General features: G+C 37.1%; 1 protein-coding gene across 2 annotated transcripts in view; it reads left to right on the top strand.

The window, feature by feature from the left end:
* Positions 1–4,996: 4,996 nt before the first annotated feature.
* The window catches only part of LOC135693943 (uncharacterized), a 30,602-nt gene continuing 10,686 nt past the window's right edge, over positions 4,997–24,912 (top strand). The window contains exons 1-9 of one of the 2 annotated variants that reach the window (XM_065212535.2): positions 4,997–5,284; positions 8,965–9,245; positions 9,922–10,162; positions 10,521–10,639; positions 10,923–10,956; positions 12,240–12,326; positions 12,657–12,736; positions 15,207–15,356; positions 24,650–24,788. In XM_065212535.2, coding sequence (XP_065068607.1) covers positions 9,031–9,245; positions 9,922–10,162; positions 10,521–10,639; positions 10,923–10,956; positions 12,240–12,326; positions 12,657–12,736; positions 15,207–15,356; positions 24,650–24,788 — 1,065 coding nt within the window. In that variant the 5' untranslated portion in view covers positions 4,997–5,284; positions 8,965–9,030. The remainder of the gene's footprint in view (positions 5,285–8,964; positions 9,246–9,921; positions 10,163–10,520; positions 10,640–10,922; positions 10,957–12,239; positions 12,327–12,656; positions 12,737–15,206; positions 15,357–24,649; positions 24,789–24,912) is intronic. The other variant, XM_065212534.2, reaches the window with a different exon arrangement.

Raw genomic sequence — 24,912 nt, 5'->3', positions numbered from 1 at the left:
TGAAAAAAAAATCTTTACAAAATCATTTCATGATAGGGCAAGATCCCTGTCTATAGAGTCAGCTCTGCTCAGTGGTAGACTGGCCTGCCGGGATACCGAGAAATTTCCCGGCGGGCCCCAGTCAAAAGATGATTCTATTATGGTCTTCTATCGAGTGGAGTTATTTAAAAGCCAAGACAGAAAAGATTCATTTGCTAAGCCCCCCGAATTAAACATGGATTGACTAACTGACAGGATGTTCAACAACATTTTTCTTCACAATACGTATTCATCTGATACAGTTAAAAACGTTTACGATAATGTTTTTCAGTTATTTCAATTAAGGCAGTGCCTTGAGCACATAACATGTCTTGGATCTCAGTTATATCAGAGCAGTTTTATCAATATATTGTTTTTAAGTTCAAACAGTGACGTCATAGCATATTTTGCTGACGTCATCAAGATTTGATTTAACGTACATCAATCTGACGATGAGTCGAATGGTGTGTTACTTAGATGAATTAGACATATTCTTTCAAATTATGGCCGTAGAAAAGATTTTCCAGGTACCAATCTTATGACGTCATTTCCGGCCAATGACCATCGAAAATCAAATGTACTCGTGCCCATTTTGTAGAACGTATTTTAAAATACCAAAAGCAACTTTCAAAACAATGCTACTGAAAGTTGTCACGGAATCGTCGATTTCGACCTAACTAATTGCTCTAGCACAGTTGTCTAGTTTTTATCTCGATTTCTTATTGTCTTTATCTTGAAGGAATGGTTCTTATTTCATCCCTATTTTGAACGAAATGGCTGCTATTTTTGTCAATTTTTATAAATATTATTAATTTAAGAGAATTCGGTAGATATAAGCCATTAACCTGTTGTTTAAAGATATTCTGTGGTAAGTAATAGCAATCTTTCCATACATGCTCTCCATATGCGCCAAATTATAATTTGGCTTTGGATTAGTCAAGATTAAAAAATGGCCTGATTGACAAAAAAGACTTCATATCATTTGCTAGCCTCTGCTCCAGACAAGTTAGGGGTCGGGAGCACAGGCTAATCATTTGCCAAAGGTTAATGATACAGTTCAATTCTAAAGAATTGAAAAAATGTACTTAAAATAATGGCAACCATTTATTATAACTGAGAACATTTTTTTGGCGATATAAAAATTGAAACAACTGGGTATATATTTTTCTTCGCCTTATTTCAGACCTTTATTCTGACGTTTTAAGGCGCGCAACCAGAAATTTCAGAGGGCAGGGGTCCAAGACACAAAAAGGGCACTAATTAAACTTCATTAAAGGTCCACCGTACCCTGGGTACCAGACTCACTAGATATAAAATAATAGAGAGTCTGGTCTAGTGCGCCCCATTCTCGTTCTGGTGAACTTACTTGAAAGAACCGAAGTCTATTTAACAGACTAGGCCTGTGAAACAAGACTGTCAGATAAATAACAAAGAAACTCAGTAGTCAGAGGAGTTTTGGGAAATCTTAAAGCAAATGTGTTTTATTTGGTTCTTTAAAGTCGACATTTTTAATACAGTGATAATAGACTTTTCTGCCTCAAAATAACAATCAAATCAGGTTTAAAACGCCATTTGGCAGCAAAAATCATGTGCGAAGCATGAAATTAAAGTTAGCACAATGCAGTTATTAAATGTAAATCATTATCAAATTTCGTATACAACTTAAAATAAGTCTTTTGTAATTTTCCTCATAAATTGTGTGTACTTTGAACGTCTACTTCCTCACTGTGAAGGCAGCGCGCTTGGACACCGCGGCGGTTAGAATCATCACGTTGGAAGGTCACCGCCACAGCAAATATGGCCAATACGACAAGCGAAGTCCCGTATGCCAGGCGAAATATTAGCTATAACTGATTAACTGTGTTTGTTGTTGTTTGTTCTCGGCGCCTTGCGGTGCTTTCTTATCTACTGCATTTCACTACAAGGCCTAATTTCTTTGCAACGAGAGGCACAGCCTGAAATATCAGATACTTTCCAAAGCCAGTTGGCAATATGGCGAAGGTGTCTCTTTTCTTTAAAAAAAAAGGCTTTCAATGCTGTTCTGTTTTCAGTTCCACAACATGCGGAAAATATTCTTTGAGTACAGTTTTAACAGCATCTTCAAACTCAATCGTTACGGTCGCTAGCATTTATTGCCCGCAACTCGCGCGCGATAGCGCGCGAGTGAAGGGCTTATAGTCTGCCCCGCGTATAAGTAGCATATGGAAGCTTCAGTTCATGTTGTCAGCACTTTGTCAGCAGATTTTGTCACTTTTCTGCTGCCATGACAACTGTCAATCAATTTCATTGTCAATCAATCGGCTTTGTCGAGGAGGTCGTTAACCGCCACCTCTTTGTGCGGAAGGGAATTCTCTTCGGAGAGTTGCTCTGCCAAGACTCTGTTAAAGGCCTTCGGTTTTTTTGGCACGAAAACGGTGCTGCATCACAGCTCGGTTCTCCGCAATGGATGGAAGTTTTGATTCGAAGTTTTGGGAATCAAAACCAGTCGAATGCCACACCTTTCTCCCAAAAACTTGACACCGTACGAGCAAAAGTTATGATTGTCGTGATTATAGCCTGTACATCGCTGTACGAATCCTTTATCGCAATCGATTTTAGCTGTACCCATTCTATCACGTGTCCATTTTCATACGTCTTTGCTTCACGAAAACGCAAAATAAATGTCAAACCCTAGAAAAACTTACTGATTTTCAAAAGGGCGTTGGACTTAAATCAAAGGCAAACTGAACACCAAAAATTCTTGATAAAAAGAATAGTTTAGCATCAACTAGAGCAGCTGTTTTTATAAAATTGCGAAAACCCAAGATGGTGTCTTCTTCGAATATCCTGACCTAAATTTTCAAAACAATCATTATCAAGGAACTAATTGTTTGCGGGCAGTACTAGCAAGAGCTATTTCTAGTTTATGTTCTATTCTGTTCAATGTTTTACACCAGAGCTAAGTTTATTGTTTCGCTGTGACCTTTGAACGTACAGAAATCTAGAAATCTGTACACTCGCTCCTGATTGGTTAATATCAGCACACCAGAACGAGAATGGGGCGCACTAGACCAGACTCTCTATTTTATTTCATATATAGTGAGTCTGGTACCCAGGGTAGGTCCACCGGGGCATTTGTTTAGGTACACCGAAAATATGAGCAGTTAGTAAATCTGTAAATATTGTACGCCAGACAAGGAAAACTGATCAAAAGAGAAAAGTTGTGGTGTACGGTTTATTTTGTGGTGAGGTGTGATTAATTGTTTCCTTTTAATGTTAACTATGCACATGACTTCTTTCTGTCTGCCACCCAGTGCCGCCGAGAAGTTTAGGAGGCCCGAGGGAGGGGGGAAATGGAAAAAACAATGCTTCTTGCGAGCGAAGCGAGCAAAAATTTTGCCACCACACCCTTGCAAATAGCTCAAATTCACTAATCGTTTAAGATGTTTTACTTTTTAATTGTAATTTTGTTACTTTTAATAAATTCCATTTAAGAACGGGATTCATTGCTTTGTGAGGCTCCCTAGACCTCGAGGCCCTAGGGCAATTTGCCCCTTTGTCCCCCTCTCGGCGACCCTGCTGTCATCTCCTTTTCCCAGCGCCAGCTCACTTTTGAATAGCAGCCCATCATCTTCCATATCCGAAGACATTTTGCTCTTTAAAATATTATTAAAGAATTCTTTGCTTCGCACTACAGATGGGAGGAGTTTGAACAGTTCCACGAGCTTTGCCTTCAGCTGGTTTCTGTCTCCAAGTCTTGCCTTCAGCTGATTTGTAATACTGACAAGGAACGGAACAGCTGAACATCAACTTTTTGTGCCATCTTTACTGCTTGCAAATACCAGTCCGAAAATATTTCTCTGCATTCGCTCGTTTCATGCAAAGGTCTTCTATGACCCTGTCAACTATGTGACAGGCTTGAAAAATGTCTTGGTTTTTATTCTTGTAACTTTTTACCAGAGGTCGTAGAGGCTCTATCCCGTTCAAAATCTTGTGCCTTTATTTTGGTTTTTGAGTCCCAGAACCATTCTTTTTCAAAGCCAGTGCGTAGCGCATCATAAAACACGCTGTAGAGTTGGGGCTTGAAGATAGACTCTATTACTGAAACATGATGACGTTCGACCCAACAAGTACGTGAAAGTTTGACTAAATCATTTATCTGTATTCCTGCGAGGTCCATTACATCTCCAGAGTGTTTCATTTACTGTATGACCAACCATTTTAGCGTAGTAATCAAAATATTCAAGCAATTTTCCAAGAAAAAGGGCACTTTTCCCCTTTTGAGAAAAAGGGCAGGGGTCTGGACCCCCAGGACCCCCCCCCGTAGTTGCGCGCCTGCCGTTTTATGCTCTGAGGAGTATCAGAAGAAAAAGCTTTTAGCCAATTTGTTATAAAATGTTTGCTCTTTTCAAAGCCATTTTGTAACTGACTTTGATCTTCAAGTGTGGAAGTTAAAACCAAGGAGACCAAACTCTAAAATCAAGCCAAAGTAACCTAAATTACCATTGAAAACGAGAATAAATTCTGGGCGCAAATTTTACGAGCATGACATCAAATGGAAATGTTTGTGTTGACATCAAATGGCCTTTCCGCCACTGGAGACTAATAGAATGTAGGGAAAACACAAAGCTTTCTTTACATTTTCACTCAGAACAAGTGATGGGTCCTGAACAGTGCTCTAGTGCTATCAAAAAAAAACTTGCACAGAATGTTGCCAACAAACAATAGCAAAGGTTAATTGTTAGCATTAGCAAGGGGGGCTCAGCCCCCTTGTACTACACCCCTGGTCCTGAGTGGGAGATTCTTCACTGCTCATCATCTTGACAGACCTGGGTTTTCTCATTAATTTTTTCAAAATGTCTTTTCGTTGCCAAGCGGAAACTATCTGGCCATCTGAGGCCTCGCTTCGTTGGATATGACGCAGCATTATTCAGCACTTTTCGCATATACAATGGTCCTGATTTTTTCACTTTATCAAAAATGTATGTTGATTCATTTTCACATCACAAAGCAATTTCTCGACTGTTCTTATTTCTTTGTGATTATTCGTCGTCATTTATGTCTTGCATTACACTATTGCACGTGATTACAAGTTGCTGTGCATGTGCTCAGAACGGGTAAACTGATTGTGTTTTTGTTGCTGTTGCTGCCATACACCTTCCTTCATGTGGACTGGCTGTTCGCAAGAAGAGCTCAGTTTGAGGTTCTTGTTGAAATCGAATGCCTTGGATACGGTGATTTTAGGATGAACATAAAGGGAAGAAAACATTGCTGATTTGTGTAAGAGGTATGTAGAAATTCGAAAATGGAAGATCAGTGAGTGAGTGTAGTCGATGTGACATCACGTTGACTCGGACGTAGTGTAAGGGTAACCTTCTCTGAAGAATTGTTTGTCGAGGGGAGCAAAGTTCACCTTCTAACGTATAATGCAAATAAACAAGTTGTTTGTTGCTTTTAAAAGACCTTTGAACGTAAATTTTATTTGTGCTTATAAAAGATGTAAAATGGTAGGAAGCAATGGTGCCGTCTTGCCGGGCTTCGCTGCAATACATCACCCTCCCAAAATCCGTTTGGGAGAAAGGGAACCTGCGCAGTTTGCTAGCTTTAAAAACTTTAATCAATTGATTAAAATGATTATAATCTAAAACAACCATACAAACGAAATGAAATGCAGTTTACCTACACTTTTTGTTTGTAAGAAACCAGTAAATTAAATTTCAAGCTGACTGTTCTTAATTTCTTCTTAAATTATTAGGTTGTAAGCAGTGCAATTAATAGCTATTCCAGGGCGGTGTTCATGCCACATTTGCCAACAAGATAAGAGAGACACCCTTTATTTGCTGTCAAGTTTGAAGATTCACGTAAAAAGCCCCCATAGACAGTATTTTTGAGGTGGAATTTTCGGTGGTTTTCACATGTGCACATCGTTTATCACTATCACATTTACGGTAGCTCAGCCTTAGCTTGTTCTGCATTTGCTCTCACGTTTGACCCATTTTGAGGCTTGTGTTATTATAAAAAAATTTCTTAGGAAAAAAGACTGTATACAAATCCTATTTACATACACACATTGAATGCATATCAATTGTAATCAAGCAGATCTGGAAGTTGATGCACTGATGTACCTCTCAGCATGTCTTCACTTATTCTTCAATATACATAAGTTTAGGATTTGGGTAATGATCGAAAATATTCTGATCTCTGCCCCCCCCCCACAAATCACTGCTGGTGTTGGCCCTTTCTACACCCCATAAGCCTTGCACCTACTTTTCTTTCTGGTTTTATCAACTCTACATAATACATTATGCATATCATATCATTTGATTTTTCAACAACAAGTACAGGTGCCGTTTTGGCAATAACTCCACCTTGTTTTAATGTGCTTACAAATTGAAACTGAGAGAAAATAACATGGTCTAAAAAATACCATAAATGTGAAGATTTTGGAGTGCTAACTACCTATGAAACTTTGTTTAGCTTCAGTGCTACAATGATAAAGCCACATTGTTTGGCTTATCATGTTATGTAGTTAATTTATTTTGTCAGAAAAGCATTTTCTGATGCTCATATTAATTGCCCTTATAAAATATATTTGAAGGTAATGTGTCCATATAAAAGGACTGCGTATACCCAACTTGTCAAGCCACCCATCAAAATAGTGGTTCACGATTGGTTATTATTCTTGCGATGCAAAACTGCTCACATGAAAAGCTAACCTCGCAGCTGTATAGATAAACAAAACGACCGTAATGGCTGGGGTGATGACATAAAAAATCACATGTTTCTAAAACCCCCCGCAGAGTCGATTGCTTTAGCTGGACACATTACCTTTAAGTAACTCCATTCCTTTATTGAATTTGAATAACCATTACACAAATAGGGAATAGTTTAGTTGATATTTATGGCCATGTTTGCTTTTGCTTGCCATTACACAAACAGGCTGAAAAAGAATATTTAGCTTCTGACTTGCCTTTGCACAAATTTCGTTGATGCCACATCTTGGAACAATATCCCAGTAGATACAAAAAGACCATCAACTGTTGTCAGTTCAGTTTTTGTCAATAGCGTAAAGGCTTTTCATTTCACAAGAGCTATCAAACTTGATTTTGTCTGTCATAATTTCTTTCACTCATATGAATGATTAATTATATTGAAAACCATCTTAGAAAAGGGGATGCTCTCTCTGACAGTGGCATACCCAGGGCTTCAGTAGTGGGGGGTTCTAGGGCGCAGCCCCCAGATTTATTTGGACTACGCCCTTTAAACACTCACAATAGCGGCGAAACGCCCTTTTTGCTAAATTTCTCCCTATTATTTGATTCATTTTAGCTACGGTAAATAGCAAAGTATTTTACAATTGTTATTGACACAAGCATACAGTATACTACTCCCCCCCAATGAGTTTTACATCGTTTTTGGACAAATCTCGTGGACCATATTTTAGAAAAGTAGGGGGGTCCGGACCCCCCTATTCCCCCCCCCCCCCCCTTGGGTACACCACTGCTCTCCGAGGTAAGTTTATCTACAGTGGAAGCAAAATCTTACGTTATTTATTGTCTGGGTATGTTTATGTGTTTTGTAGTCATTGTATGTATTTCATTGGAATGTAGTTGTAGTAAGATATTGTGTATAGAGGAATGTTAATACATAAAAAATCTGAACTAAACTGAACTTAATGGTGTTGAGAACCAATTTATTACAATCAAATTTAAAACATCAACCAATAAAAAATCATATTTTTCTCAATGCTTGACTGATTTGGAAAAATTATATTGACACTGTTATTTATCAACTCACATACTCCTCGATTTTCATTTCCATGCACTGTAATACTTTGCTTGGCAAATGCATTTTACACAATTACTTTTGAATATGTTAAATATATTAATGCGACACTATATCTCTATTTTTTATTGTTTGCATATAAATCCAAGCTTTTGTCACAAAAGACTTTGATCTCATTTGCAACTTTTGTTGTGTCTGTAACTGGAATCTACTGTAGTCAGATTTCAGCAACTGAACATAGAAAAAAGACAATGAAAACAAGAGACATATAGTTTGAAAATTTAGGTATGATTTTTAAGAAATATCTTTTCTTAATTCTTTAGATATTTTAGGCACCCCATTCTTGTTTTGCTGGGGAAAACTATGTAGTGTACACTAGAGTTCAGGGGTGCAAGATCTGGAAGAGGTTTAGATCTACAAAAATTCAAGATGACAAAATAAGCAATGAAGGTTTTCAAAGTCCAGTCGTTTTATTTGGGAGTTTAAAAACAATAGCTGATAAGTAACTTGAACATACCCAATACCATTAAAATACAGCATTGTTCAACAACTAGTAATTACAAACATTTTGCAGATCCAACATATGCATTTTATGGAGCAAGTGATTGAACATATTTTAATTTTTTTTCATGTCTTTGATTTGTTGTGCTTTGGTTGAACGGATGGATGCCAAAAAATATATTCTTTAATCAGGTACCTAAAAGTATCGGATCAAAGGAATATTTTTTATGATAATCGTTGAATGGACTCATCCCCCAATATATGAAAAGTTAGAACGAACCCCTGGAGCGTTGTATTATATTAAACAGTTCGTCTTTTTAAAGTACTAACAGCGTATCGATCATGTTTGTTTCCCCACCCAAGTTCACCGAATCGTTCTGACTCATACCGATGGTTTCCATAACTCCTTATTAACATGATAACCCCAATGTGGCTCTCAATTTCACATAAATACTGTTTTGACACCGCTGTTATTTTCCATATATATTTTCGATTATATTTTTTCAATTATTCTATCTAATTGAAACACACATTAAATTCTATAACAGTATAACGGTAAAAACAAAAATAGACTAGAAATACTTCATCGCAATAAAATATTCCTAAAAGGACATGGAATATTGCATAACAAATCTTTAAGACATTATTTTAAAACATTTTTTTAATTCTTGAATTCATCAGAGGTGCAATATTCATTGATGCTGCTTCGTTCTCAGGCATCTAGTGTCAGGAAAACCATTGTGAATTATGGTATTCAAGTGTACATGCAAATTACTTGGTCGATTTCCACCTGGATTTGGAAAGAAATCTCTCGGGGCCACAATTAAACCACTCATCGTTGCAGGAGCCGCCCATCAAAGACACACAGGAAATTTAGGCGATACATTTATCCAATTCAAAATAGGATCTAGACATTTTCATTCAAGTAACGCAATATATAGCTTACTGCAAAAACATAAAAGGTAAATAACTTATTATTTGACTTATTTTGTGCAATATTTTTATCATACTAACCATCAATTTTAAAAATGTTTTAGAAAGCTGGCTTGAAAATTGTAGATGTTAGATAATTAGTTGTCCATGTATTTTTAGCTTCTTAACTTTCATGTTGGTTTTCCTGAATATTTACAAGCCATTTTGATATACATTTTAATTGTGCTTTTTTAATTAACCGTAATAACAACCATTTTAACTTTAAAAAATTCATCCTATTAAGTTTGGTGCAAAATATTTTCAAAAGTCTCTCGTACTACAGATCTATTTTATTCGAAACATTGTATTGTCAGCTATGTGAAGTTTTTCCACTATTGTCTGGATGCGATTTTCTGTAAGCCTTTGGTAACTACACCGAAATTCAAGCAAATTACGAAAAAGGGATTGTATATATTGGACGCAAATGATTTTCACTTTCTTGGGGGGAGGTGGGCACAATTCCTTCTAAGCAATAGTGCTTAGGCCCTCTAACGAGTGTTGTACTTAAAATTGATTTTTGCATGTAGCAAGAATGTTTTCTTTTCAAAACTTTTAGTAAGAATTTTTTATAATGATGAAAAGTTTTGGCCAGCAGTGAGCCGTGTTTTATTTCTATTCTTTTTTGTAGCTTTAATTGAAAATAGATACAATAGGTTTATCTTTTAGGGAAATCGCACAGAAAAAACCAAAATCACCACAAGATGGACCAGAGCCATCATATGAACGAATAAGCTTCTCTGAAGAAAAGTTTTATCATCATCATTATCAATTTATATGTGAACATGGCGGGGTGCTACCGAACATTACAATCGCGTTCGAAACTTGGGGAAAACTTAACCGAAGGAAAGACAACGCCGTTCTGATATTCTCTGGTCTTTCTGGGTCTTCACATGCAAAAAGTCACCAGGTAGGTCCTCAAATGTATATATCAAAGCGGAAAAAATGTTCTGTCATTCTTACACTCGTGTGTTCAAATTAAATGAGATTAATTATCCAGATGATTTTGAAAATATACACGAGAGAAGTTTTCAAGTTTTAGTGTCTTTTGCCATATTTTCAGGCAATAGTTTTTTTTGAAGCCAGTATTTTGTCTGTACAAAACGTGTATCAACTCAAGCGGGGCAATACCCCGTTGCCTCCCTCTTGTTGGGCCATTACGCGTAAGATATTTTATTTACTATGATTCTGCAATCCTAAAAGTCCAAAAGTTTGTTTTAGTTTACAGCATATGCTTAATGAATGTCCAACAAGTAATTTTATCAAAGGGTGTCGAAAATTCAAGGACTGGCTGGTGGGAGAATTTCATCGGCCCTGGCGGAAAAATTGACACAGAAAAATACTTTGTCATATGTGCAAATCATCTAGGCGGATGTTTTGGAACCACGTGAGTTTTTATCTCAACGCTTTTCAAATATTTTCAAGGGTTTTAACGAATAGAACTAGAACTTTCATGTGAAGAGAAACCAAATTTTTCATGCCTACGACTGTATTTACAGCTTTTGTCATCGATTGCACGGTTCAGGCGTCAATGCTGGAAGCTGTGTATGTTAGTGGAGCTTAATTTATTTTGATGGATGGAAACCAAGTAAATGCTACATGACTAAAAACGCTCGAATTCTAATTTCGCGGATGCAATTTATTTAATTAATGTTTCTCTTCTCTTATAGCGGCCCAAGTTCCATCAACCCAAACACCAAGCTGGTGATTATTTTATTTGTGATATGTATATATTCAGTATTAACGACAATCTTCAATGGCCGTACTTGTTAACGAAAATCTAAATAACTTGTTAACTTATTAAGTGAGTAAGTTAACGGGGACAACGTCGTGCATATATTGACACAGTATATCAAGGTTGGAGCGACTAGAAAGGAGCAATATTAAGAGAAAATTTTTTTGGCGTTACAAAATTTGAAAATGGCTTTCAAAAAAGCAAACCTTTTACAACATACTGTAAAGTTTAAAATGGTTCCTTTTCAAAGTTATTTTCAAATACTTAGAAAATGAGCAGAAATTGGAGAGGATGCACATTAAAATTATCTAAATTTGCACAATTGAAGCTTTATAATGCCTCAATAATGTTGCCAAAAGTATGAACTGATGAGGATCAACATTATTTGTTGTTTTTTCTGTTACTGTACAAAGCAACGAGTAGTAAAGATCGAAAAACGCTTACTTGCAGATATTAAGCTAACGTAGGCAGTTCTATCTAGTTTTATGTTGAAGATTTTGTCAGGATGTCTTGAAGACGCAATAGGTTTATAGATCGTTATTAATTTTGCTTCAGCAGTAATTCTAATTGAAAACACCATTTCCAGGAAACAGAACAATCTACAGGAACATTTAAACTATTTAATACATTATACACTTAGTTTTCAATTTATATTTGAACTTGCCCCTCACATGGTTTTTTTTTAGTTTTAAGGGTCACATAATTTACCTCCACAGCTTTACCAATAATAGATCTAATCTTTTTTTTCGAAAGGAACGAGAAAGAGTATTTTTAGAAAAAATAAAAGAACTGATTTTACCATATTCCATTTCATTTCCATGATTTTATACGTTTTAAAGAATTTCAATCATCAAAAGCCATGACTCGCCAAAAATGTAAAAATGAAGCAGTCGTTCGATTTGAGAACAATTCAATTCACCTGCCTCTGCAGCTTCTCCTCTGACATGCTAGGCCCATATGTTGTAATCCTTTATCTGAAAGCACAAGCCTTCATCTGAAGCTGAGAGCACAAGGCAAATCTAACCAATGTATAGCTAGTAACTTTCAACAATAGGTTTTAACTGATAAAGGGTAAGTAAAGGGAACGGAGATCTCGATAGAGAAAACATTAAGGTCTGATAAGCCTCGCGGGATTATGGCTTTGGGGGTCTCGATAAAACCCTTAAAATCTTTCTTGAGCTGGAATTTGTTCAAAACCTTGCTTCATGTTTAAACGTTTGTACAATTTTCAATTAATTATTTTTTCTTGCAGCCCTATGGAGGTGATTTCCCCATTATTTCAGTAAAAGACTTGGTAGACGCCCAGTTTCTTCTCATAGATCACCTTGGAATAAAAAGTGTAAGTTCTTTTACCAGTCTTTGAAGGCAGCCAGTGCAAGGAGAATCAGATATTTCTTTCATTCATTCGGAAATAAATACCCTGTTTCTTTTGGTCTTTCATGCTAGTTCCGATTTTACAAGGCATCCATTATTCCTATTTTATTTTCCATGAAGATTTTATGCTTATGCAAGAAATAGTGCTAGATTTGATTGAAGAGCAGCAGAAATAATACATTGGAAGTTAGAATTGTAGGCTGATTGTTTTGATTCCTTTAGAAAATGTGATTTTGAACAAAGGCTTGAAGATTCAACACAAAGGCAATTCTAATTAACAGTTTCTCTTTTTCAGCTTCATGCTGTTGTTGGTTCTTCTCTGGGTGGAATGGCCTCTCTCTTGGCTGCCTCCTTGTATCCTCAGAGGATCAAGAAGTAAGTGGGCCTTGCTTTTTTTCATCAAATGGTTGCATAAAGGCGCCATCATTATCACCCATTATCAGTCCGCTTTAAAGTCACAGTACCGTTCACAGTCACATAAAATTTAGACCAAAATACGCAAAACTATTAAATTATACTCTGTTTACAGTCATAATCCACTTACTGTCACAGCTTTCAAATGAATTTTTTTGGTGACTATGATCCGAATCTACTGAAAAGAGATGAAAGGGACTGACCTGGCTTGAAATGGGTTAGTTACCAAGAAATTCATGATCCAAGTTTCACACAAGAATCTTTCTGATCACTTATCACAAAATGTTGTTATGTATGCCTGGATCGAAGTGAAGCAGAAGTTTTTTTAGCACCGGCTTTTAGATCAGGTTATTCATGCTGGCGTTGTCGCCTGAATTGTCTTGAATTGCAAGTTCGAACCCCATTTGCTAACTAACCATGTTACTATAGTTTCTGTTTAACAATCTAACAAGTCACTCACATCTCTGGCAGTCTTGTAAAAGTTGACAGTGCTAAAGGTTGAATGGGTCTTGTCCACCAGTTACCCTATTAATTTTGTTTTGAAGGATAACATTTTATGTATTATATTGTTTTAATAAATCATCTACATCATTGAAAGTTAAGAGAAGAATATTGGGACGATCTGACGTCAACAGCGAAAACGTGAGAATGAACGCTGCAGAAAATACAAACTTACGTTCAAAAAGTATTGGGACGAATTCGATAAACGAATTATGGCGTTGCGTTGGATTCGGTTTTGCAACGGAAACTTTTTCAGATTTGGGCAGTCTTTCTACAAATAATCTAAGCCTACGTTTCCCCAAAATGGAATAAAAAGTTAAGGAAATGCTTCAACTTATGAAGCATAACCACGAAAACACAGGATTCTTGCGATTTTCCTGATTATAACAGCAAAATATGCAGAAGGGTTGTATGGCCTAACAATGGCAAAGTCGCATGACCTTCCAAAAATTTTAGAGCTGTCCAAACAAATACAACTTTTTAATTTCACGTTTGTATAACCAAAAAAAAACCCATCAAAGAAATTATAAAATCAAACTTTTAAGCTTCAAAAAAAGTTTACTTCATCGACGAAAATGCTACGATTTTATTAAATTATTGCATTTATTCAAGCTACTTTTAAAATTTCGTAACATTCAAGGAGAAGCCATTGTATTCGTCGGCGATGTTTAATTTTTGTTATGAGAGAGCATTTTCTTCCTATAAAGCTGGAAAATTGGTATTTTTTCATGATTTTTATAGCCATATTTTTGCTTATGTTCCAGTATTTAGCTTCTTTTTACATGACAACATAATTTCTAGTAAGGATCACTTCGCAGTTCCTCAGTAAAGACCTTTCGTCCCACGGCGTCGTAAACTTCTTCGGCCTGCCACCCGTTGTTAAACTTTTTTCTGATCTTGTACGGAAAAACTTTTTACACACCAGAAAAACTGCACTCATTGAGCAGCCGACAATTGATGCAATTTCACGAAATCCATTTGCTTTATTTTAGTAGAAAGCAATTTGTGAGCGCTTCTCTTAACTCAGTTCCTGAATTTTCAGAGCTTCCATGTTTTCGTCTCGAGACCTATAGAAATTTTATGGTCGACGTTTTTTTAATTTTTTGCCATACATAAAAGCCTTCAAGATATCAACAACGTCGTGTGAAAATTTCATGGAAATAGCTGCCGCACTTTTTTAATGAGAAAGGTTTTAAAAAAGTCTTTCCGAATTTGTTGCATAAAATGTCTTCGAAGTTTCGAAGTGTGTCCCAATACTTTTTGAACGTTAGTGTATTTAGCAGAAATTGAAAATAAACAAAAAAGAAAGTGACAAAAAGAACGAGCTAAAATGATGAAAGCTTAAATACGACAGCCTGAAAATAGCTAGGTGGTATGGAGGGAAGTCAACAAGGTATTCGTTAAAGGTCAAGAAATATGGTCAGATGGCATTCGATAGTTGGAATCATTAATGCTTCTATGGAGTCGTATTTCATTCCATACAATAACCTCTACAGATTTTTAACAGCTTTTTAAAAACCATTTATTGGCGAGAGCACAAGCAATATCAATAATGTATTTTAAAAAAAGTTGTTAAGGATATGTGAATTTGGAATGTTGAGCGAGTGTAATGTTTGAGATTGGCGTTTCTGTTGGCTGGAACGAAGGCTGGAAAAAAAACATCTGCCCTTCGGGACTACTAAGCCAGGATCGGCTGTTGCAAATTGGATACAGGCTTTTTTTCCATTCATTTTTAAAATGTTGAAATGCCCACAATCAGCTGGCTGTAACACATGAATGCGGTGTCAGCTTAAGATGATGGGTGCAAAATAGATTGGTTTGATAACTAGTGCTTTGTGTGCTGAGAGTTTTTCTTTTTGAACCAAGATATGCCTCTTTTTTGTATGTTTTGTTGAAGCAAAATGTTTGATTGATTTTAAACTTGTTGCAGGATGGTCAGCATCTCTGCCGCTGTTTCTGCCCATCCAACGGCCATTGCTTTTCGTTACATACAACGACAAGCGTTGATGTCCGACCCAGCTTGGCGTAGAGGGCATTATTACAGCAAAGGCTTGCCTGTAAGGGGAATGCAGCTTGCGCGGTGAGTCTGTGAAATGGTAGATGACGTAATTAAATATTGAGTGAAAACAACCGGTTTACCGGCCTTTTTAATGTTTGCATTAAGTTTTCTTGGTTGTTTCAGACAATTCATTTTTCCTTTGTATGCTTCTTTCTTCTTACTCAATTCTTTGAACATGTATACTGCGGAGACAGACTCTTCTTCCCCACGGAACAATGTTGGTTTACTATGAAACGGGTTAGAATTTTAGGAAGCACTTTCTTTTGCGCTTCTTTTATGATATTTTTGTAAATTATCAACATTGATTCGGGGGAAGGGGGTGCGGAGTCAGTGGCGTAGCGTGACTTTTTCAACTGGGTATTCTCTATTTAACAAAAGGGTGGGGCAGGGTGTGGCTTGATGGGGCTTGATGAAAAAAGGGGGATAATAGGAAGATTAAAAGGACTAGCTATTGACATTTTATCTAATTTTCTTTTTGGTTCGGTTGGCAAGTACTGCACTGTCAGGGCATTACTATGATGAAAACGATACTTTGCTAAAGGACCCTTCAAATATACTCTTCGAACTCATTCATTGCATCAAATTACCACTAACCATTTCATCAAAAGTAATTCAAATCAAAACATATCATTGAAAGTCAGTAACGTTTTACTGGTCGAAATAAGTCCCAATAGATTTTTGTTCAATCGTCAAATTTGCACTGATGTAAAGAGGAAGTAACTGTAAACACCTACTCTTAATACCTTAATACAAAAGGGCTTTCGAAAGTTTCAAAATTATTCACATAGGGCATTACATGAGTTATAAATGATTTTGTGGTATGCAGTATAGACTTTTTTCTTCATGGCCTAATTGTGATATTTTCAATACAAGTTGATATTTGAAAGAATCCAAGGTAATGAGATGAGACTGCACAATAATGCAAAAAAAATGCGCTCGAATAATGCAAACAAAATAGGCCAACAAGATAACTGAATACACCAGGGAACTATAAGGATATTATCCAGACCTATCTGCATTTACTTTAATTCTATCACATAATACAAACAGAAACATCCCTGATTGGCAAGCAATAACAAATTGGCATTTCAAGAGGGAACAGATCTGAATAAGTGTAGTATTATGTAGCAGCCTACCTTTTCTTTCCACTTTGCTGTTGGTAGAATAAGATCAGGGGTCAAATGAGAGAATGATTATGAAACAGTAATACGGACATTGCAATAGTTTTTTAATTAAGTCATGTGTACTGTTTTCGATGCAGCTCCATCACTCCAACCGCTCCGACGTCCATTAACTGTTTACATCGATCTCATAACGAGACTATTTTGAACCAACTTTGAGGCTGTACGCTGCATATTTCTCAGCGTACAGGACCATTGTTTTAGCTGATTAACGGCAAATATTATTCATGGAAAGGAGCATTTTGATTGGTTAAAGTACCGTCTAGGGTATTCACTGCGTATTCATGACCGATCTCCATAGAACATGAAGTAGCTCAATCTTCAAAATTAGCTTCAAAGATCTCCCAGCTTCTCTATGCTTCGCAGCGTTATTGTTTCCATGAATTTGATGATATTTTGTACTTGTACAAAATGTAGAATATCGAAGGTAACGAATTCAACCAGAATCAATAGCCCCAAAACATTTTTTACTTATTACAATTATACGTCGTATTAATATTTTTTCTGAGAAATCTCAGGGTATTCACTGAATACCTTGAATACCCGGACGCTACGCCACTGTGCGGAGTATACGGGAAAAGAATTGAAAAATATAAAAACACAACGCAAATTGCTTGGTGTTCCAAGGCAATAGTTGTAGGTATTTTGATTTAGCTATCTTCACACTGGCGAAAAGACCCCTGTAAATAGAAATTATCTTTTCTTTTTTAATCAAAGTTCTCTAAATTTGAAGTCAAATGAAAATATATCTCATAAGTCCTTAATGTTAAAGTCGAAGGAAAGTGCACCGTGGATATTCGCCGTTAATATTCGTGGATACTCGGAAAATTTTCCACGCAAATATTTTGTCATAGGTTTATTTTGTCATAGGAAATAAAAGAGAATGGCTGCAAAAACGAAAATCTGAGAAAATTCCCTTCGATGCTTGCCTTTTTCATGGCGTACGTGCCCTTTTCATCCCAATACGAATTCCATACCCATAATGTTTTCACCGAGTTTTATCTTCTTCGACGAGCAATTTTGTCCAGAAGGCAGAAAAATATGCCAGTCCTGTTACTTGTCGTCCTCGTTGGGAGTTTAGGCGGAAGCTGAATGGGAATTTGAATAATAGAAGATACGGCTTTTTTGTCATTCAAATGATAACAAAATCAAAACAACATCATTTAATATCTGTCATTCTGTCAATATCCAGCACTTGTAATATAAGAAAATGCCACCATCTTTATTGAATATTCTTTCATTTGTAAGCAATTTTTACCGTAGGATGTTGAATTGATAATTCTTACATCATGCTTCTCGTTTCAATTACTTGTTGCGCCGGAAGCAGTAAGAAAAGGGCAGAAATTGAAAAAATAAAGTCACCTTTGTTGTTGATAGGAAGAAAATTTGTCTGGATACCCTTTCAAAATTTAAAAATTATCAATATGTACTTTTGCTTGAAGCTAGATGCTCAACATTGCTTGAAGAGACAACTGTATAGCGATAGCAACTTTTGTAATCCTTTGCAATTGTAACATGACGAAGTTGATGTTTTTCCGTTCTGGGAAGTTCCGTTCTGTTTTTCCGTTTCCGTCCGTTTTGGGAAGGCTGAGCCCCCCACTTTTTTCTAAAATTTTTAACAAGAGGGGGCTGAACCCTCTGAGCCCCTCCACGACTATATCCCTGGATGGCACCGTATAGCGAAAGCTTAGCATACTGAAGCACTGTTGACCTTGGTGTTTCGAGGCATAGAGTAGAAACTGGATTTCCAACCAGTGTTTATAGGAAACCAATGTTTTCTGGGAAATATATTCACTGAAATTGTTTTTATTTCAAAAGAAAGGAAAACTTGTCTATTCAAAACTTAAGAGCCCAAGATAAATACACCCAAGATAGGTGTGTACCGGATCAAGATTTTTAGTATCCGGCCGGAACCGGATCTACTGGGTCTCTTCGTAGAATTCTGCTGGAATATTCGTCCGGATTTTGCCGGATAATCCGGACATTACCAGATTTTTCCGTTTCTTTTCTTTCATCATAACCTTGAACGTCTTTAACTTTTGAAAAACTGCTGTTGTTTGGGGCCCTTTTAACTTTTTGAATAACGTTCAAGATTGCTCTATTGCTTTCAATTCTTGTTGCTCATTGTATTTACTCTTTTATATCTGCTTTCTCTAGAAATTTTCGTTGTTCCAATAATAATTCTAGAATATCCGGCAACTGGCTATTATTTGATAGAACAAAACAACATGTTCCCGTGAGCATCAGGCAAATAACAGTTCCGAATAGAGAACAGCCACAGCATATTTGCAAAATAAAAATTCCCAATTGAAATATGATTTGGCAATTGGTTAACATTTACCCACAAATCCGGAGTGAGCCAAAACGGATAGTGACGGCAATTTCAAAATCATTGGATAGGCAAGGTTGTCTTTTTATTTATGAGTTTTGGAATCTGTTTACACAAAACCAAGGGTCTCGCTGGTTGGTAAAAACAAAAGAAGTAGTCAAATGCGTCTTTCTTCCTCTTATGTTGTTTTAGATCCACACATAGATATAAATTCTCTGCTTATTTTCGGTCATTATTTGAGGTTCATACTCTGAAGAGTGTCAAACAGATATTGCTTCAGTATGCTATGTTTCATTTAGTTCGTATCATCTTCAACTATTCAACAGTAATTTTCGCTGACACTAGGGGCGGCAGTATCAGATAAAACATGACCATCTTTTGATTTGGTGGAAACACATCAAGGTATATAAAGGTCATGAGCATTTGAAATTCGGGTTGTTTATTACCTTAATGCTTTGTTATTAATCCTCTTATAACTGCAAATCATATATCCATACAGAGAGGCTCGAAATAAAGTAAACTCCCTTAATATCCAGCTTAAGAAGCAATATTTTGCTACAAAAATTGTTTAATATAAATACGACATGAAGTAAACATGAAAAAGATTGATGAACTCCTGAAAAAAGATCAAGACCTAGCAATCAAAGATTCAGTCAATGCAGTTGCTTACAAATAGAGATTGCAAATACAGTAATCGTTTTTTCTGTACAATTGGTGAAAAATTAGCCAACAGCCAGCAAAATCGATGCTGCCCCTAACCCTCTTCTATCTTGGAATTTCGATAGTACTAATAAGAATGTCAATTTCAAGTTTAGTTTGGTAGAAATGCAGGAAATTGGGGATTCAGTTTCAAAAACTAAAAGATCCAAGAGCCTTGAGAATGACATTATCTCCTGCTATTTCCTGAAACTGGCCTTACATCTCATTGAGAACGCTTCGGCCTGTTCGTTCAATACATCACTTGAAACTGGCACGAGTTGCCACAATTTTCAAATAAAAAGACAATGGAGACAAAGCTATCGCCCTATTTCAGTTTTGAAAAAGGCATTTGACATGGTTGACCATAGCAAACTCTGCAAAAAGCTAGAGTTTCACGGTATTCTGCAGCATCCGTTAGGATGGGTTTATTTAACCTTTACATACTGAAGGATCATCAATTATGGAACTTAATATTGTTGTACCCAAAGGCTCGTCTTGAACTCTTCCTATTCCTCGTTTATATAAACGACCTCCCACTAGCTGTCCAGAAATCAAACGTGTCTATGTATGCTGATGACAGGAGTCTTTGCCATTGATCGCATGATATGACTCAGCTGAATGAGGCCATCAATAGTTACCTTGCATTCATTAAAAAATGGCTGAAAAGAAACAGACTTTCACTTGATGTAATTAAAACACATGCCCTGCTCATTTTCACCAACCTAAGAATAATGTTTTTAAAATCAGTATAAATCTTTAAATTGACACATTCAGAGTAATCAGCTGGAAATTGTTCAAAAGACCAAATATCTTGGTGAACAGATCGGTAACACATTGGATTGGAAGGAACACATGAAAACCATTTCTTCTAAGGTTTCCAGGGTAATTGGCCTTTTGAAGCATGCGAAATCCTTTCTGCAAGAAGAAACTCTGAAGACTATGTCAGGGCATTTTTTAAGGAAATTTGACTAGTGGGCCAAATCCTCAAGAGGGCCCACTTTTTCGCGACCAGAGCCCTTGACCCCTTGACTCAAAAAAATGAAAATGAGTATAAAAAGAATAAAGCTACGAAAATGAGTATAACAAGAATAACAATTCAATAAAACTTTAATAATATGTTTAACATTTAAAAGTTTCTAAAAAGTTTCTAATGTCCAGAAAATGTCCCGTCACAGACAACCAGAGTCACTCGAAAAGAACTTTTTAATGAATTCCCTCTCTCTATAGATCTCTGTCTTTGCTCTTGAGAAATTCGAAAACTGCAGGTCTTGGGTCAAAATATGCAGTCCCTGTGCCATTGAGAGAGACATGCATGTAGCTGTTAATTGATTCTGGCTTTAGTGATGCTCTGCTGGATATTTTGATATTATTATAATGGGAGACAGCTCTCTCTGTTGCCATGCTATGTGGTGTCAAGGTGAGGAACGAAGCAAGGAATTTTCTGAGCAAACCAATGCTGGCCTCTGTCATTTTTCTCAGCTTCAATGCATAGAGTGTGCCAGAATCTTCTATCTGGCTATAGACTTGAACTTTGCTTAGGTTTGTCCATGACATGCAGACATTAGAGACAAACTCTTCAACCTTGTCCTCTCCAAATATCTGGCTCACAAGATCTCTGCTGGCATTTATCATCTGCGCTGGTGAACTTGCATCCAATATCTTTTTTAAATTGTTGATTGTTTCATCTTGCTCAATGTTCATGCGCTGGTCTAGAAAGTTTATTGCTGATTGAACAATTTCCACTCTGATTGGACCATCTTCTCTGCGTAGTGATGTGACAAACCTATGAGCCTGGCTGGTTTTTCTGATATTTCTTTCTCCACTGCTTTCTTTACTTGAGTTTAAGTTCTTCAAGTATTTCTCTTCCTGCCCACCAGGCACTGGCATCTCCTTCATGACGTTCAGGTTGACAATAGCTGCATCCCTGGCTGTTAATACATCCAGTAGGATGAGGTCAGATTTTTGAAAAATTTTCTGTAAGTTCTTGAAAATTTTGCACAGATCATGCATAACAGTGGTCAACCACACTTGCTGTGTGCCATTGCCCCATTTCATAAGAAATCCTTTTGCAGATGAGCTTTCTTTTCTGTCCGAATTTATGGTTCCATCTGTCATTTTTGTCCAAAGCCTTCTTGCTGCTTCCAGGTTATTCAAAATTGCTTTCAGCAAATTCAAAGTGTGCTCTGCAAACCTGACCTCAAAATGCTTTGGAAAAGCAAGAGCCTGATCATTTTCTTTGTGCAGCAACTTTGTGCGACGTGGGGATGAGTGGAAGAATGTCGAAAGAGCAAGAACATCAGCCATCCAGAGATGGAGTTCAGGGACCTCAGATTGAACAGATTCAAGGGCCAAATGTGAACGATGACAAACACACCACGCTGTCAAGATATCCCTGCCAATATGTTGTTTGAGCAATGTCCATAATCCTGCGTTTTTGCCTGTGTTTGCTTTTTCTCCATCAGTGGTGATTCCAACAAGCTTCTCTGTCTCCACACCAACACTTTTCAAGCACGAAATAAATGAATCAAGAAGTCCTTCAGCTCCTCCTAAATCACTGCTGGCGATGCCAAGAAAAACGGTCTTCACACTCACTTCATTCGTTGGGACTAACCTTGCTGTTATAAATTTAGAATCAACCTGCTGCTTGTCAGCACTTCCATCAATTTGAACAGAAAAGCACAGATAATCTTTTAATACATCAGCAGTTTTTTTCATCTCTTGCTTAGCAACTATGTCTCTCATTGCTGCATAGGTTACTGGATCCCTATAATGGTATACAGAGCTTGGTTGACTAAAAGGAACAAAATCTGTGTGCCATCCTTCTGTCTCAAAATTATGGAGTAAAGCATTGCTATGTTCAGTTGCCAAAGACCTTGATGGCCAACTTCTTGCACTGAGTGTTTCCGTTCTACAATCATTGTAAACATCAACAGCCATTCGTAAAAGAAACTCTAATGTTTGTATTTTGCATTGTTTCATAACTTTGACCCAAGGATGACTGTCTGACGAGAGACTCCACGCTTCTTCAAGTTTCTTCAATCTTAATGCTTCATTGTGAGCAGAGGAAAGCAAATGATCAACAAGTAAACACAGTCTGTCTTTCCCATCAACCCGGACTCCACTGGCAACTAGTATTCGTCCATTAGTGGCATACCTTTTCACTTCAGGTTCATACTTGCTGCAAAGTAAGCAAGTGACAACGGGACGTCGTCGTTTTTTTGTCCTTTCTGTTCTTCCCTACTTAATTCCAGGCAAGATTCAGCTAAAAGCAGCCAATTCAAGTCTAATTTTTTGCCTTTGTACCAACGATCATCTGTGGAATCGATTTTTGACGAGGCACTGTCTGGTTTCGAAGTTTCGGCGTCAGCAAGGCCAAGGCCATGGCCTATGTCTGCATGAGTATCATCACTATCGACATCGTCAATGACATAATTTTCCTGAGTATTAAGAAAATATTCGTTGACGTTTTTATCATCTTTCATTGAATCGATGAAACAGTCAGAAGCTGTACTCACCTCAGCAACGGGTACTGCAGTTGATGAGTTTTGATCGCTTGTTGATTCGCCATCAATAGGACTGGCAGTCTTAGGCCGACTGCTGGTGTTTGATTTGGTAAATCCAAACGAGGAGAGTAGCGATGTTTGGCCACTTGCAGTGGCAGCCTCTTTCAATTCATTCTTCTTTTTTTCCAAACGTTTCTCGTGACCACTGTTTGTTGCTTTTCTTTTCATTTCTAACATGGATTTCTAGCTGACAAACTTTTGATCTTTCTATTTCGATTTTAGAACACAGTCTAAAATGACCATGACAACACCAAAGATAAACTAGCAACCATAGCAACATAGAGCCTCGACAGAAAACCCAGAAAGAGGATAGATATGCAAAGGGCCTTTCCTTCTGTGCTCAACAAGTGGCACAATGTGAAAGACTAATTTTTTACTTTTTACATTTTGAAAAAAACATTTGTGAAAAGGGCCCAAACTAGTGGGCCGAAAGCCCTAAATTTTGCTTTTTTACTGGGCCGGAAGAGGGGCCCACTGGGCCATTGACCCAGTAGTTACAATGTTAAAAAATGCCCTGGACTATGTACATAAGTATTGTAGAGCCACACTTTCACTATGGTTGTTCGGTATGGCGCTGTTGTAGTCTGACCGAGATCAACTACTTACGAAAATCTTCAAACCGAGCTGCTCGTAGTGTAACCGGCAGCAGTTTTGATGAACCGGGCCAACAACTCATAAAGAATCTTAGCTGGAGAAACCATAGGCGAGCTAATTACTAGTGGGTCTAATATCATGGGCTTCAAATCTCTTCATGGATTTGCTCTACAATACATGTGTAATCTTTTCACCGAAAAATGCAGCTAGCTTCTAGGAATCTTAGTAATATATGAACTGACCTTATGCTACCAAAGAAAACTCCAATAATGGGCAGAAATGCTTCTCGATTGGAGGTGCTAGGTCTTGGAATGGCCTCTCAGCTGAAAATAAAGAGGCATCTTGAGCAACTTTAAAAATTCCTTGCTCAGTTGTAAATAAATGTTAACTATTTTGTCTTTTTATCATGGATGTTTATTTTAAAAAACTTAATTTTAATTTGTAATCCTACCCTCCTTAAATATATGAAATGAAATGCATTTTCAATGAAGCAGTGAAGCAGATTTTAAAACCGAATGATCTGAACAATATAGCAATAAATACGAGATGGTTCAGTGGTTAGGATCGCAGACAACAGGTCCAAGGGCCGTGGGTTCGAATCACTAACATGATCAAAATTTCACCCAAACTGAGTCGCCAGCTTTCACGAGGTGTGGTCATATTGAGAGGAAGGATCAGGACACTGCCAATTGAGCATAGCTTCTCAGTGTCTTAAATAAACTTTTTCTTATTTCTGTCTTTTTTCCCTCTCTCTTGTTCTACTTTCCCTCTGAGGAGATCAAATTTATTAAGCTATAACGGGATGCAAAAAATTTGCAGGATTTAGAAGATCAAAAATTGGCAAGTCCTCCCGATTTGCAGGTTTTAGAGACTTTGTGACGTATGTTCTTTCAAGGGCTGTCGACCTTTTGGATAGTTTCTTTTTAACAATTTTGGATTTCGTTACAGGAAGATTGCCACATTGACATACCGCAGCGGTCCCGAATGGAATGAAAGATTTGGGCGAAAAAGAGTAGAAAGCAGCGACATCGTGTATCCTCGACTTGACGTTGCCGAATTTGAAATCGAGGATTACATTCGCCACCAGGTAATTTTTGTGAATCAGTCAATTTGAGAACAATTTTACTCGTGTATTGTTTGATAGCCTTCGTGTTTTTTAAAAAGGTGGATAAATGAAAAAGGGTTTCATCTCCCAAAACCTACGTCTATTA

Source organism: Rhopilema esculentum, chromosome 11 (assembly GCF_057945365.1).
Source record: "Rhopilema esculentum isolate cy_ngs chromosome 11, ASM5794536v1, whole genome shotgun sequence".
In the NCBI taxonomy this organism is placed as follows: domain Eukaryota; kingdom Metazoa; phylum Cnidaria; class Scyphozoa; order Rhizostomeae; family Rhizostomatidae; genus Rhopilema; species Rhopilema esculentum.
Note: the sequence above shows the minus strand (reverse complement) of the source record. Positions and strands in the feature narration are given on the sequence as shown.